The sequence below is a fragment of the Varanus komodoensis genome, unplaced genomic scaffold (genome assembly GCF_004798865.1).
Source record: "Varanus komodoensis strain SLA01 unplaced genomic scaffold, ASM479886v1 scaffold21, whole genome shotgun sequence".
In the NCBI taxonomy this organism is placed as follows: Eukaryota; Metazoa; Chordata; class Lepidosauria; order Squamata; family Varanidae; genus Varanus; species Varanus komodoensis.
Genome location: NW_025335589.1, coordinates 7,230,786 through 7,246,876, shown reverse-complemented (window position 1 = coordinate 7,246,876; position 16,091 = coordinate 7,230,786). Strand labels below are relative to the sequence as shown.

Here is a 16,091-nt window from a genome sequence, read left to right as displayed (position 1 = left end):
CTCTCTCTCTCTCTCACACACACACACACACACACACACACACACAGAGACACTCCAAAAATAGAACATAACCCATTAAAATAAATAAATTTTAATTTAATTAAAACATTTATATGCCGTCCTTTGCAGGAGCCTCACATTTAAAATCTTGTCAACAGATCTTGTCAGCAGAATTTCTGTTTTGTTTTTATATTCAGACTTCCCACAGGTGGTTTCAGTGTAAAATGCAGACACACTGTAAAAATAGAGTTGTCCATATGATTTAGTTTGTGCAAACAACACATTGGCTGGAGAGTCCAGGTTACCATTGTTGCCACACCCACTATATTTCTGTTAATTGTCTTAGAGAAAAGCATACAGTTGAATTAAAAAGCTACTCAGAGACTAAGTTGGAAGAGAATATTGGTAATATAGCCAAACAGTTCAAAATGTGATCCAAGAGATAATTCAGTGGCTTATGATGGAGTGTGTTTTAGGAAATAAAAAATTCTATAAATCTGTGTGAACTGGAGAAACTAATTTAAAATGTAATATTAGGAGGTACAGTACAACTTGCTTTCTTCTAGGTACAAGTTATTGGTTTAAAACTTGCATTTTTTCCTTTCTTGAATCCTAACCAAATAATAAACTAAACTTTATTGTGGTCCAAGACTGACCAGGTTATGTTTCCCTAAGAGAGCATCCATATACTCTATTTTAGCTATGACTAAAAAATACAGTGAAGGCTAATAACTTTTTGTCTCCAACACCGTACATATGCTTTTTATACTCTTTCTGTTTTTTTTCATAGCTCGGAAATCAAAGAAGCTGGGCAAGTTAAAAGGAATCCACGAAGAACCGCAGCAGCAGCAGCAGCCACCCCCACAAAGTCCAGAGGAAGGGACTACGTATATTGCTCCAGCAAAAGAACCTTCTGTAAACACAGCACTTGTTCCTCACTTGGCTCCAGTTTCACCAGCACTTACTCCCTCCCCTGTTATGGTCCTGGAGAACATTGAACCTGAAATTGTATATGCAGGATATGATAGTTCCAAGCCAGATACAGCTGAACACCTGCTCTCCACTTTAAACCGTCTCGCTGGGAAGCAGATGATTCAGGTGGTAAAATGGGCAAAGATACTTCCAGGTAAGGTTGCATTTAGCGATACAAAAGAATTTTGTTTCAGTTCATAAGTCACCTAGACATGACCCATTCAAAGCCCTGAATGCAATGTAAATGAGAGTGTCTGTTCTCTAAACATGCTTGTAAACACAAAATGTTTACTTTTGAAAATGCACATTTAAAAACAAAATAAAGGTGTATGTTTTTAAAGTGTGTTTTTAAAAAGTGCACCCTTGTGTTTTTACTCTTTAGTCAGTGGGGGGAAATAGTGCAATTTTTCCAGACTTAAAGCATGCTGAAGTAGGTGACAGGAAATGTTGTTTATGATGTATTGTGTTTTTCAGGTTTTAGAAACTTACCTCTCGAGGACCAAATTACTTTAATCCAGTATTCTTGGATGTGTCTATCATCATTCGCCTTGAGCTGGAGATCATACAGACATACAAACAGCCAGTTCCTCTACTTTGCACCTGATTTAGTCTTTAATGAGTAAGTTATATGTTGAATGTTTGTTTTTTCAAAGAAAGAATAAATAGAACAGTCTGAAACTTGGACTGCACCAGTGCAAAACCTTTGAAGCAAAATAGATACTGAAGAATGAACCTGGGGGAATATGTTTTTGAAGATCTTTCTTCCTACCCATCTATTTGGTTTATATCTATCATGGTATGGAACAGTGTTTCCACGGCAATTAAAAGCGATTGGACTGTTTGCATGATTTGTGTGGTGCAAGTGCAATGACAGTCCCATTCAAGGAACTTGGTCAGCATGGGTTATGCAAGGGTTGTTTAACCCTCACATAAACCATATTCACTTGGTTTTCATGACATGAGAACCCCTGAGTGGAAGTTGCATAATCAACCTTGAATTTGTGGTACACATGGGTTAAATACCCTGTGACACTCAGCAAGATGTTGTCCAAATCCAGTCATTGAGTTTGACCCGTAGGTAATGTGCTAGATTAACAGATTTCCCCCCCTCTTTTTTGGTTCTGTGTAGTTTGGAAAAGCTATCCGCGTTTTAGGGTATGAGTACTGCTGTTTTTTCTGAGCCCATTTACAGAACAGTTCTTTTGTTAACCATATACAGCTCCTTGGTGTGTTTCATAACAGTTGTAATTGTTCTATGCTGCCCCGAGGCTTCGGCGAATGGGGCGGCATAGAAGTCTCCTAAATAAATAAATACATACATACATACATACATACATACATACATACCATCTCTGCAGTCTTGAAAGAAACCAAAATGCTTTAGTAAGGATTCCCAGCCTTATATTACAGTTAACGACGACTGAAGAATCTGTTCAGTCCGTGCCTTTGTGTTGAGTTCGGCTTTAAATTCAAATGTAAAAGCATGCCTGCATTAGACTGCTGGCTGAAGCAACAGTATTCCTAAGTAACGCGGGCCTTCACATCTGTTCTTGCTGCTGAACATGGCCCCACCGGGCATACTTGTGCTATCATTGGATGAAGAATGTGGCACCTAGTGATGTTGACATTCTTAATGGTTGTGATTTTACCCCAGAAGATGGGCTCAGCCCAGATAATTGCTTAGGCTCATATGCGGGGGCTGTGCTAGCCTGGTGGAAGTGTTGCCTTTTTTTGCTTTAAAGAGTAGCACCTCAAGCCAGATTACACAGTGCTCTTGAAACTCACTACAGCTGTAAAGCAACTTGCCCTGCAGTATTTTTGGGGAGGGGGGGAAGCACCCCTGTTGACCATCAGAACTAGTTTAACGGTTCTTTGGATTCTGATGGGAGAAAGGAGGTAAAAATGGATCTGATATTAAAAGTTTCAGTTAGAACCAAATTAGACCAGGTGTTGGACATCCCTGTCTGGATATCCTGTTTCTATTTTCTGTTTCTTGTAAAAAGTAGCTGTTTGAGTTGAAAAGAATTAATTTGAGACCATGGCATGTGGGAAAAGAGGATTGATTCTTCTCTACCATTTTCCTGAAGTAAATTCTCTCCTCACTCTGCTTTTTGCCCTGTAAGGGGAATGTTATGGGTATGTAAATGTGAACAATTAGAGGTATACACATATTTTCTCTAATGGGATGCATATCTGGTGGGAAGAATTGGGTCATTCTCCATCAGGAAAATGGAGAATCTGCCTTACTAATGCTGTAGTTGCAATACTGCCACCCCTGAAGCCCATGTTTCAAATAAATCCCATCTTGTTCAGCTATTAGACTGTAGAATGTTTGAAGGGTTTCTCAACCTTAACAGTTAAATAGAAAATATTAGAAAGATGAATGTAATTCTAACAGAAAGATGTGACATTAACATCCTAATGCTACGTGCCTGCCTCACCTCTATTCTACTATATAGCAGTACTTTACAGAAATGACCAAGTACCTAGTAGCATGGATAGTTAGACCAAGGCAGCCCTTATGGTTGAGTTATAGCCAGATCACACAGTGCTCTTGAAACTGTCTATGGTCCAGAAGCTGAAAGTGGACCAGCGGGGGGTCTATACAGTGGCTTTGGGGTCTACAACCCCATCCCCTTTCAGTCCTTGGTAGATAGCCACCAGCCAAAGACTCAATGGTAAGAGATTCATTGTCTTTTTGTACCCTATACTCAGATGGGCCTCAGTATGGAAGCACAGTACTTTCAAGTTTATACAGTGTGTACATTTGTCTTACATTTTAGTTCATAACTTACTCATTACTGTATTTGAAATATTTATATAGTGCTTTTCATTTTAAAATTATTCAAGTGGATTACAGTAAATGATAAAACAGTAAGCATGACAAAGCATACAAATTGCAAGTCTGTGTAAGGAAAGGTTGAAAATGATTCACAGAGCTATCCTGTGGGTCTTAGATAGCACCCAGGGAGCCATAGGATAGCGCAGATCTTCTCCCCAGCTAGAAACAAAGCAGTGACTGCAGAGGAAAAGATCTGATTGTGCATCTGTTCTCTCACCCCCTCCCAGCTACCATGGGAAGCTATTCTTAGGAGGTCACAGCTGTGACCTATTAAGAGAAGTTGGAGAGGGAGAGGAGAAGGCATGCTGATGGAAAGGGAGATGGAGAACCCTGAAGCTCTGGAGTAAGGCAAACAGGAATGTCCCGTAGGATCGTGCCCTTATTCAGTTAATGATTGGGAAAACCAGGGTAATCAGGCAGGTTGTTAATAAGCATTGAAAGCACATAAACACTGGTGCCTAATGTATCATAGAGAAGTGATTCTAGAAAGTAGATGTTACCACAGAAAAGGACTATTGACATCTTGCTGCCAGACAACTCTGCAAGATGTGGTATAGACAAAAAGACCACCCGGAAGATTGCAGTGGTCTTTCTATATATGCTCTTTCTGGTAAATGGGCATAAAGTTGCCTAGCCCTTTATGTATGTCTAAAACAGCTGCAAGGGCAGTTTCCCATTACCCAGGCCCATTACCCAGTCTTGAGGTTTCCTGTGAATGGTAACTTGTGATAAACTGGTGACCCTTTCCATATGGAAATTTACTGTTCAAGGCTGGAAGGAAGGAGATGCTTGCTAAAGGAACAGATGTGCAAAGAAGGGTGAATTGATTAAAATTAAATTGAACAGTGGTGCTTATCTGATCTCAAAGCCATGTTCATGTACAAGTAAAAAAGAGTTTTATTTACTCTGTCTCATTCTTTCAAAGGTTTTGCATCTCTTTCCCTCTCCCTCTCCCTCTCATACACACACACGCACCCACATGCACTTGGAGTGCAGTGCATGCTTTCCTTTTTGGCAATAAATGAATGTCTGTATTCCTGTGTAGATAGATAAAAACTTTATTATGGTCTAAGACCAGCTCCATTCAATAAAGACATAGATTTTAAGAAAGAAATAATGTGTACAGCCTTTCTTATGACCAACAACCATGACAGTTTGAGGTTAACACACTATGCATATCTTCTCATTGAGTTCAGTGGAGCCTGTTGTCCACACATGGATATAAGATTGCAGCCTTGGGATGAGAATTCTAGGAGAGAGAATTCTTTACTGTGTCTTGGTCCAATTTTACCTTCACAAAAATCAATGATGCAAACAAATGAAATGCCTGTGCATGCAGATCGAAGCAAGATTTGATAGTTTTTGAGTTGAAAAATATCCAGTGTAAGGTTTTAAAAACTTTTTTTCCAGGGGGAGGATTTTGCTTAAGCATTGATTTTTATCCACCCTTAACTACCTCTTTGCCCTTCTTGGCCTATTTCCAGCATCACATAAGCATGCAACATTGATCCCATCAAGGCTGAAACTGAAAGTGCAGATGCAAGAGCTGTTAGGTTAGACAGAGCCAATTTCATCAGATGAAAAACTGAAATTAATGTTCATATTTGATTGGTAGGTGACTTCCTTTTTATGAGACACTGGGCTGGGTCCTTACCATCAAACAAGAAATCGTATCTTCTTTAATCATGCAAACTCAGGGACTGTGGATTATGCAAGGATAGTTTAACCCTCAACATGATAAGCAGTGCCTAGGCATTGAATATTCAGATCTTGTCCTGCACAGGCTGGTATGCACTACAGCATATGAGTTATTAAGTGCAGATTTTGCATGTTTCCATTGCAAGTATGCTTTTACATTTGAGAGAAATTTAATATTTTATGATATTTTGAAAAATAAGAAAATAATTTGAAGGTTAAAAATCTATTTACTTTTTAAAAACATTTTTAAATATTGATTTTTATCCACCCTGGTGTAAATCCCCTGAACATAGCTGTTTGCATTTATATGTAATTTCCTACCAGTTTTGTATGGAATATTCTAATTACGAAAATAAGCATAATTCATTTCAGAATAAATGCATGTATCCAGACCATCATGAGATACAAAAAAGAATGTTATGTTAGAAATATTTAATATAATGTTTTAAAATAGGTTTACTTGGTTCATAGGACTTAGGACTTAATTCCAAGTGACGCATGAAGGATTGGAATATAATTCTATCTAAATCAATTATCCATTACTGGGTTGTGGATTAGACGGTTAATCACTGAATAGAGTATAATAAAAGAAGGTTTAGCAAAGTGTAACTTTTTCTTTCTGCATAGAAATTATCTGTTAAGCTGCATCTTAAGCAAAAACATGTCTATCTAGTGTTTATCCGTCTTATTTTGGGTATGATAAAACTGTAAGGAAATTGTTACTGCTCTGCTTTTTCAGTTAACATATCTGATTTAAAATTCTGTCTGCATCCTTGCTGTTGGTATAGTATTTGTTTTATTTTAGTTTTGTTTTGCACATATGATTCGTGTGGGCTAGTTGGGATATGGACGAAGATAAGAGTCAGTTCACATAATATACTTTCTTTTACAGACTTGCCATCCAGGTCATCCTTGACTTCACTTATGGATGAATTAACATAAGGCACCAGCAGCAGTTCTCACAATCTCAATGGAGGCTGACAGAGTCTCTGTGACTGTAGCCCAGATTTGTGAATTTCCTGGTGCATATATTATGTTATGCTTACAAACAGGGTTTTGAGAGTGCTTGGCCTTTGCATATGTGGAGCTACACATACTGTGTGTGAGCAAGCCCACTACTGTTGCTCCCCACATCAGTCCTAGTTTGAACAAACTGCTCCTTGATAGGTATTTAACGTAGAGCAGGGGTCTCAAACTCAACTTACCTGGGGGCCGCTGGAAGTAGAGTCTGGGTGAGGCTGGGCCGCATCAAGTGTTCCACCACCACAGTGGGGGTGGGCCGCTCATCCCGCAGCCGGCGCTTTGAAGGCCGCAGGGCCCCTCCACTGTGCCTCGCCCGTCTTGGCAATTGGCCCGCGGGCCGTGAGTTTGAGACCCCTGTTGTAGAGGTTCTTTCTGTGATCAAAATTTAATTAAACATAATTCAATTGTTATCATTATTTAAACAACAACAACAACAACAGAAATGAGTTGGAGTCAGTAAGGGCATAGTATATTAGCTGACAAACATTTTTCAGTGTTAGGTTAAAGTAATGATTTTTCACAAGTAGGGCAGGAATTGGTGGTATCATGTAAACTAATTGTCAAATAAGAATCACTGGAGTTGAGCATCATCTCCCATAAAGAGTAAAAGGAAATGTATTTTTGGTGATTTGGACCATAAATAGATAGAACAGAGCTGACTGCCATTTGTAACAGTTAGGGACCTAAAAATCCATCTCTATTGTCCAGAGGGACAGAGTGGAGAAGAATACCTAGGCCAGTGGTGGCGAAAGTATGGCATATGTGCCACAGTGGGCACGCAGGGCCCTCTCTGTTGGCACGCGAGCCAAGTCGCCCCAGCATCGCCCCAGCAGCTGAGCATAGGATAAGAGCACAAATAGGGGCCATGTGCATCCTTGGAAAGGAGTAGTGGTGCCAGGTGATGATGTCATAAGCCATGACTCATTAGCCGCAACTCACCCGAACTTTTGCATGGCCAGTTGGTGCACTGCCAAGGGCTGTGGGGTGTTTTTTGTAAACTAAAACCTCTGTTTTCAGGTTTTATTGTGTTTAGAATGGGCAGAAATGATGAGTTGTGCAGAAAAAGCTACTCAAGGAAGGTCCTTTCAAAATCGTCCTCTCTTCTGTGGAACTTTAGCCCTATATTAGGGTTAGGGGTATGAACCAGGGTAGGGTTAGGGTTAGAAAAACGAGGTGTCCTGGCATGATTTTGATGGTTGGAATGTGTTTCGAAGGGGAAGAAATGATGAGCAGTGCAGAAAAAGCTATTCAAGGAAGGCTTTTTCAAAATCACCCCTTTCAATAGTATGTACCCTATAATAGGGCTAGGGGAGTGCACCAGGGTAAGGTTAGGGCAGTGGTGGTGAGCCTATGACATGCTTGCCGAAGCAGGCATGCAGAGCCCTCTCTGTCGGCATGCAAGCCAAGTCGTGCCAGCATTGCCCCAGCAGCCGAGCATCAGATAACAGCGCACACAGGGGCAATGCGCACTCTCGGAAAGGAGTAGTGGTGCCAGGCGATGATGTCATGAGCTGTGACTCATTAGCTGCAACTCGTCCATGCTTTCACATGGCCGGTCAGTGTACTGCCAAGCGGGGTCGGGGGAGAGAAAGAGAGAGAGAGAGAAAGATTGATTTGCTTGGACTGGCTGTGAGTTGTTTTTTCTAAACTAAAACTGCACTTTTCAGGTTTTATTGTAGTGTTGGCACTTTGCAATAAATTAGTGGGTTTTGGGTTGCAGTTTGGGCACTCGGTCTCTAAAAGGTTCACCGTCACTGACCTAGGCCTTATGAGATAAGCCTGTGTGAGCTTGTCTACATGATGCATATCAACTGGTGCTTCTCCAAGGCTTCTGCTTCTGTTTTAGAGTGTCCTTCTCATGGGTGGAGTGGGTGGGTGCCATCTTTAACCTTCTATATGATTCATTGTACAGCATAAGTTGGTGCTGTGGTATAGACTGGAATTTCAAAACTACACTAGGCTTCTGTAACGACATCTAGGAACACAGCATCACTCTAAAAACCCCTAAATGACTGGAAACTTTGGAAGATGCCCTGGATAATAAGGACATTGTGAGAAGGCTGTGCAAACTTCCCATGAGTCAGGGGTCACGAGAACGCAATAAATGGCTTGTACAGGGAAGCCCTGCATTTTTTAGTGATACCAGAAGGGCAAGAGAATAATTTGGTTCAAGGGTGCTGAAGGTACTTTTGTGTTCACCAGTGATATGCTGGGTCTGACAGACTGAATCAGTGTACAACTGCAAATCATAATCATCATATAGCACATTTCTATCCCCCATTTCTTCCTCTTGCAAGGAACCCAAACTTGCATTGTTCTCTTTCTATTTTATCCTCACAACAAGAGTCCTGTGAGGTAGTTTGAGCTAAGATTCTGTGACTGGCCCAAAGTTACTTAGTGAGCTCCATGGGTGAGTGGGGAGTAGTACCCAGATCTCCTGAATCTCAATCCTACACTCCATTTCCTTGCCTGTGTCCTCTTTTAGGTGAACTCTTCCTACCTCTCTTTATTAAATGTGTAAATCACCATTGTTGTTGTTCAGTGCCATCAAGTTGTCTTTGACTTAGGGTTACCCTATGAATGGAAGCCCTCCAAAATGTCCAGTCTATGAAGCTCTGTTCAGCTCTTCCATGTTCAAGGTTGTGGCTTCCTTTAGGGATTCAGCCCATCTCATATTTGGTCTTCCCTTTCATCTTCTGCCTTCAACTTTCCCTAACATGCTTGTCTTCTCCAATGAGTCTTGTCTTCACATGATATGTCCAAAGTAGGACAACCTCAATTTTGTCATTTTTGCTTCTAGGGAAAGCTCTGGGTTGATTTGATCTGGGACCCATTTGTTTATCTTTCTGGCAGTAGAGGGTATTTGCGAAGTTCTTCAACACAAATTACTAATGCATCAGTTTTCTTCCTATCAGCTTTATTCAATGTCCAGCTTTCACACCTATACTTTGTAATTGGAAAAACAATAGTTTGGGTGATCTTGACCTTGGTCTCCAGTAAAATATCCCTGTATTTGATAATCTTTTCTAGGTCCGTCATTGCTGCCCTTCCCAGTCTCTTTCTTCAAATGTCTTGGCTGCAGTCTCCCTTTGAATTGATGACTTTGAATTGATATGAAATCTTTCACAATTTCAGTTTCTTCCCTACTAACACTAATGTTCTATAATTTTTCTGTGGTCATGATTTTTGTTTTCTTAAAATGCAGCTGAAGTTCTGCTTTTGTACTTTCTTGTTTGCTTTTATCAGGAGTCATTTCAAGTTGTTGCTGCTTTCTGCCAGTAGAATGGTATCTTCTGCATATCTTAAATTAGTGATGTTTTCTCTGCCACTACTAACTGAGAAATGCCCTTGGGTTAGTTTAAAATCATAAAAATAACATGTCTTCTTTACTTAGTCACATATTACATTGTGCAACATGGTATGTTGATCCAAGCTACAGTGAAACTGACAAAATCATTTTAAGAAATTTTATTAGCTTTTTGATATTCAGAATGTAGAGATTTAGCTGATGTCATTTTAAGCCAGAGAAAGGTTCAATTACCGCTAAAATAGAAGGAATAAGATTAACAGAAATATACTAGCATTTGACTCTGGGAAATCATATATCTGTTGTGTTAGGCATTATAAGACAAAAATATAATTCCTTATAACTTTAAGATGTCAATTGATACTGCAATAATTTTGTCTGTTTGTATGGATATATTTACTTCCATGTAGTTGGCTTACAAGTGAGTCACTTGCTTTTCAGAGAGCAATAAAATAGTTTAATTTTGTGAGGCAGCATTTTAATTTAAGTGTGTTGTAGTACAACAGTATGGAAGGTTAAATTGGAAAGCAAATTAGGATTCTTCGTGGTAGGAATAAGTATCCTGAATTGCTCGAAACACCTGTCAGTGAACATATAAATTGTAATGGGCAGGTAATCAGTAATCCTGAGACTCTGACATATTGTTTAATTAATACCCAGTATGCTTTGTCTTAGTTATAGCTAGGTTTTTTAAATTTTTCTTTTCTCATTAGTTTCAAAAGTTTTCTGGTTAAAGGCACATGAATGTCTTTATTGCATTGTGTGCAGCCACTCGTGGAATCCTTGCTAACTTCACAGGAATGGGTTGAAAATTGCATCACACACCACACAGCTACAGCTCTGTCCAGGTGACCTTTTGGCTACTTCTGCTTGTGGTTCTTCCTGGTTATTAGGATTCTGCATTAACTGTGAAGGGGCAGAGAAGCAAGAGAAAAAACTCTTTTTTCAAATATATCAAGTTTACTTAAATAGGACAGTCTTGGAGAGGGAATTCTTTTTCTGTCAGTACTGGAGTGTTTAACAGATTCTTGTTCAGTTGTTTGTAATGTTCCTTCTCAAACCAGCACTGGTTTCATTATTTTACTCTGTTATTCCATGGAGCCTAATTTGAGGAAGTGTTTTAATAACCTTGCAAATCCTAACTAATCATTAATACCTCTGTCAGTTTAGTAATTGACCAGAGAATTATTGCTATTGATCTGACAGTGAGATATATATGTGGAGGCATACATATTAATTCTGGAAAAAACTGGGTAACAGTTGTAATTTGTCGTCATGTTAGAAGCTCAGCCAAACATGTTTGCTGTTCATACTTGGAGACCCAGTGTGGCATCATATTTAGTGTGTTGGTCAGGGACTTAGAAGAGCCAGATTCTAGTTTCTATTCAGCTGTGATGCTCACTGGGTGACTTTGGAACAGTCCCTCGTTATCAGCCTGACCTACCTCACAGGGTTGTTGTGAGGAAAAATAGAGATGAGCAGGAGGATTATGTAAGCCCCCTTGGGTTCCTTAAAAAAGGTGACATATAAATATAATTAATACAGAAGAATAAATAAAATACAGTCCCACATTTATCTGCTTCTTTGTATCTCAGAAGACATGGAATTCATGGAGACATGAAGTAAAAGTTCATTTTCAGGATGGATACTTTTTGCTATATTATGTATCTCTATAAATGTCCTGCAAACTTGTGACAATTAGGAGAAATTGTACCTAGATACAGTGCAGTTACATCTTTGACTGAGCCATTTGCCCATTACAGGAACTGCTTAATTATGGGCATGGGCCCAAGTGCAGATCTTTTCAAATGTAGCTGATACCTGCATTGCATTATTCCTGGATGCATCATGTACAGCTAGTTGTTACCATGTGAATCAGCTATTCAACTGAATTTATTTGGAAATGATTGTACACGAAGTAATGGGTTGGAATTAATGAGATGGGCTTCCATTACAGAGGTGATTGAACTGTGCTCCTAATGTACATTCCTATTTCCATTGACAATTGGAAAAAATAAAGCCTGAAGGGAGGAAAATTTCACTGATATTTTTCTAGAGAGTGAACAGACATTAGCTTTAATATACTAGAAACCCAAATAGGGTAATTTAAAATAGTTCTACAAATATCAATGCAAATGTGCAGGACCGAAATGTAAGACAGATTCAAGGTGAGGTTCATGCACAGAAACGGATCTGTGCATATGGACCTGCTTTTTCACCCACATCAGAACAAAACAAAATGGGGAACTAACTTGGCTCCAGTACTCAGGGGCAGGGCATACCATTTTCCTGCAGTATGTATGCACTGCTGGAAAAGTATGACTGTTACCTCTGACTGCACTGGTCTCTTTGCGGATTAGGGATAAATCAGAGAATCATGGAGGTGGAGGGGACCTATAAGGCCATCAAGCTCAACCCCCTGCTCAGTGAAGGACTAAGTTAAAGTATCCCTGACAGATGGCTGTCTAGCTGCCTCTTGAATGCCTCCAGTGTGGGAGAGCCCACATTACCTTCTTTGGTAACTGGTTCAGCTGCTGTACTACTCTAACAGTCAAGAGGTTTTTCCTGATGTCCATCCAGAATCTGTTTTCCTTTATCTTGAGCCCATATTCTGTGTCTTGCAGTCTGGCATGACTGAAAAGAGTTCCTGGCCCTCCTATGTGTGGCATCCTTTCAAGTACTTGAACAGTGCTATCATATCTCCTTTCAGCCTTCTCTTCAGGCGAAACATGCCAGTTCTTTCAATCTCTTCTCATAGGGCTTTTTTTCTAGTCCCCTGATCATCTTTGGCCATCCTCTAAACCTTTTTTAGTTTTTCACATCTAAGTGTGCTTCCCAGAACTGGACAATATTCAAAATAGGGTTTAACTAGTACCCAATAGAGGGGAAGTGGTATCTCACATTGTTTGGAAGCTATACTTCTGTTAATGCAGTCCAAAATAGCATTTTTGTTGTTTTCAGCCACATCGCATTGCGATGTGATCAGTTTGTGATCTACAACAATTTCAAGCTCTTCTCACTTGTAGTATTGTTGAGCCAAGTATTTCCCAAGTCTCTTGTAATTGTGTATTTGGTTCTTTTTTCCTAGGTGAAGAACCTGGCTTTTATATCTATTCAATTGCATTATTTTGCTTTCAGCTCAGCACTGCATCCTATCAAGATCATTTCCTGGATATTCATTCTCACACCCAATTTTGTGTTACCTGCAAATGTGATCAATATTCCCTGCACCCTCTCATCCACATCATTAATAAAAATGTTCAAGAGCACTGTTTTCAGGACTGAGCACTAGGGAACCCCACTTGTTACCTCTCCCCAGTCTGAGAAAGTGCCCTTGTGAAGTATTATTTGAGACTATTTCTTTAGCCAACTGTGGATCCACCCAACCTAACAGTTGCTTTATCTAGCCTGCTGATCAGAATGTTATAAGGCACTTAGTCAAAAGATGGGCTGAAGTCAAGATATATTATGTTCCCAGTGCTCCCACAGTCCACAAAGGAGGTTACCTGATTAAAAAATAAAATCAGATTAGTCCAGCAAAGATTTGTTCTTGATAAATCCATGCTGGCTTCTAGTAATTATTGCATTGTCTTCAAGGTGCTTACAGACTGACTTCTTTATGATCTGCTCCAAAATTTTCACAGGGACCAATGACAGACTAATTGGTCTGGCATTTCCAGGATCTTCTTTTTGCCCTTTTTTGAAGGTAGAACCATTAGTCCTACTCCAGCCCTCTGGAACTTCCTCCACCTTCCTTTATTCTGTCACTTTCTATATTACTGTAAGAGGTAGAGGGAAGTAAGTCCCAGATTCAGTTTAGATGCCCCTTGACCCTCCGCACAAGTGAATCTTCCTGTCATAACGTGCAAGCACTATTAAGCTTACAGAAGCACTAAATGCATGCACGAATGTCTTTGGTGTAGTAGCCATCCATTCTCCACTGCTTTCAGGATCCAGTGCTGATCACTGGTCTCCAGAAGGCATGAATACACAATTGAATCAGCAGGTATAACAGTTTGCTGCTGTACTCAGGTATCTCTAAACAGGGGCCTTGCAACCCATATGATCTTAGTGATGTATTTTCAAATGCAGCTGATACTGGCAATGCTATAAGTATTACACTCTGTATTCTTGTCAAGGTGTGTATAAATCAGCAGTATCTGATAATCAGCAGAATATAATCAGAAGAAACTCAAGCCCTTATGCACATGTGCCACTGAATTCTGAGCAAACTGCTACCAAACTAAACTGCTCTATTTTTTAGCTGCTAGGGCAATGATGATGATGATGATGATCAAACATCAGGGTCATGAGGGCATCTGAGACTGCTAGAACATCTTTGTGGAATAAAGGTTGTACTTTATAGGTGGAATTAAATACATTATCATTATGTGGCCAAAATACTGAGGCAATGTCTTGAGGATTATTTGAGTAATAAAAAGTTTGAATAAGAGTTTGTCAGAAAAATTAAAGTAGTGCCATCGTTACGTGTTTAAACTTGTGTGTGGTGGGGGGGGGGCGTATGTCATGAACTACTGTAGGTTTCTTTACCGTTTTAAAATTTAGTCCCAAAGCAGTTCATGAAGCTCTGTACTAGCAAAGTCCTTAAACTTGGATAGGCATTTTATGCACTGCTGCTTTAATAAGGAATGTGAATATAAATGATAGCTATGGTGATTATGTTTTACTAAGAAGTGTATCTATTTCCTTGAGCTATCTGCCAGTTGCCATCTAATTTTCAGGTTTCTGTTTTTCAATAAGTTTATGAAAAGGCTCATTGTTTTGCGGAGTTATACTTTTCCAGTTAAAAACTGGATGTAAGAGTGTCCAGTCATGACAATAGAAACCCAGACAAGACAGGTTAACTAGCTTTGGTGTTTCAGGAGGCCTCCAATTTATAATGGATTACATTAGAATGAACACTCCTGGTCCTGCAGACCTGTAACCTTGGAATGTTCTGGGCGCCATCTCTGTATTTGTTCCTTTGTTCTATAGTGCCGGGTGCACTCGCTTTCCATTCCACTCTTCTGTGAGAAGGCTGTAGGCCTCTGTCTCAGCTCTGCATAGGTGACAATACCCTTGAGCCATGACCAGTGGCCCTGCAACTTACCCCACTAGAGGGATAAAGCTTGCAGCATTCACAAAACTAATGAGAAAAAACCGAAGAACTGAAAAACATACATAGCATGTCAAGCGCATTGCTGTGAAAGTGGTACAGGGGGATATCTTTATATTCCCCATTCCTGAGTTTTGCAGTTGAGGAGCACTCAGATGACCCCCCCCCCAAAAAAAGTAAAGAACTCAACATGGTCATAGCAGTGGACAATTCTCTGAGCATTGTACAACCAGAGGACCACTCGAAAAATGACAGCTGCAGGTAAGAAACCTGCCTATTTTTCACACAGCAGTTTCTTTGCACTTCTGCACCATGTGAAGCATAATTTCATTGTATCATTTGTAGACTTGACTGTTGACTATTAAGATGCTGCAGCTTGAACAGCATGGTTTGCCTCCTGAGAGAGCAGGGCAAGTGCCTTAGAGGAGTTTTCCCCAATCTGGTGCCCCCAGATATGTCAAACTGCAATTTCTGTCACCCTCAGCTGGTGTGGCATAAAATGATGCTAGCCGGGGATGATGGGAGTTGTAGCTCAATACCTCTCTGGAGAGCAGCAGGTTGGAGAACGCTGCCTTAGAGTCTGAATTGGCATCTTAAAGCCTTTGGGACAAAGTTAAAGTAATACTTTGATCTGTATTTGCTTAGAGAAGCAGCAAAGCATTTTTTTCCCCCAAGGATACAGATCTGTCTTGAGAGAACGTTGTTTTTCAGGGGCCCCATTTACAACCAGACAGAAACATATGGGCCTATGATGAGGCTTTTTTGGTAGCTGATCATTAGTTTTAGATTTTCATTAGAATTGTACAGTTATTTGGTTTTAACAGATACGTGCTTGCTTTCTCCCTTTCTCCAGAAAGTATTTGATGGACTGTCCAGAGAGCCTTTCCTTGTTGCAAGCAGCAGTTTAGGTATATTTCTTTTCCTGGAGGAAAAGAAGTTTTTATATGGCCTGATCCTGATTGTTGGTGACAGACGGATAAATCAAATAGTGCCAAATGGCAGAAACTGAACTGTGTTGTTTTATCTATGCAAAGAAGCAGATAACTTTCAATAAAATACATGACCTGTGGATGAGTGGGTGGTAACTATACAGTCTATTGAGCTTGATGAGCAAGTGCAAGTGTGAACATTTG

At 39.9% G+C, this 16,091-nt stretch overlaps 1 protein-coding gene across 5 annotated transcripts in view; it reads left to right on the top strand.

Annotated features, from left to right (window-relative positions):
* NR3C2 (nuclear receptor subfamily 3 group C member 2) overlaps positions 1–16,091 on the top strand; it is a 178,097-nt gene that overhangs the window by 137,916 nt on the left and 24,090 nt on the right. For all 5 annotated transcript variants that reach the window (XM_044430784.1, XM_044430783.1, XM_044430787.1 and 2 more), the window contains 2 exons: positions 791–1,126; positions 1,447–1,591. In XM_044430784.1, coding sequence (XP_044286719.1) covers positions 791–1,126; positions 1,447–1,591 — 481 coding nt within the window. The remainder of the gene's footprint in view (positions 1–790; positions 1,127–1,446; positions 1,592–16,091) is intronic.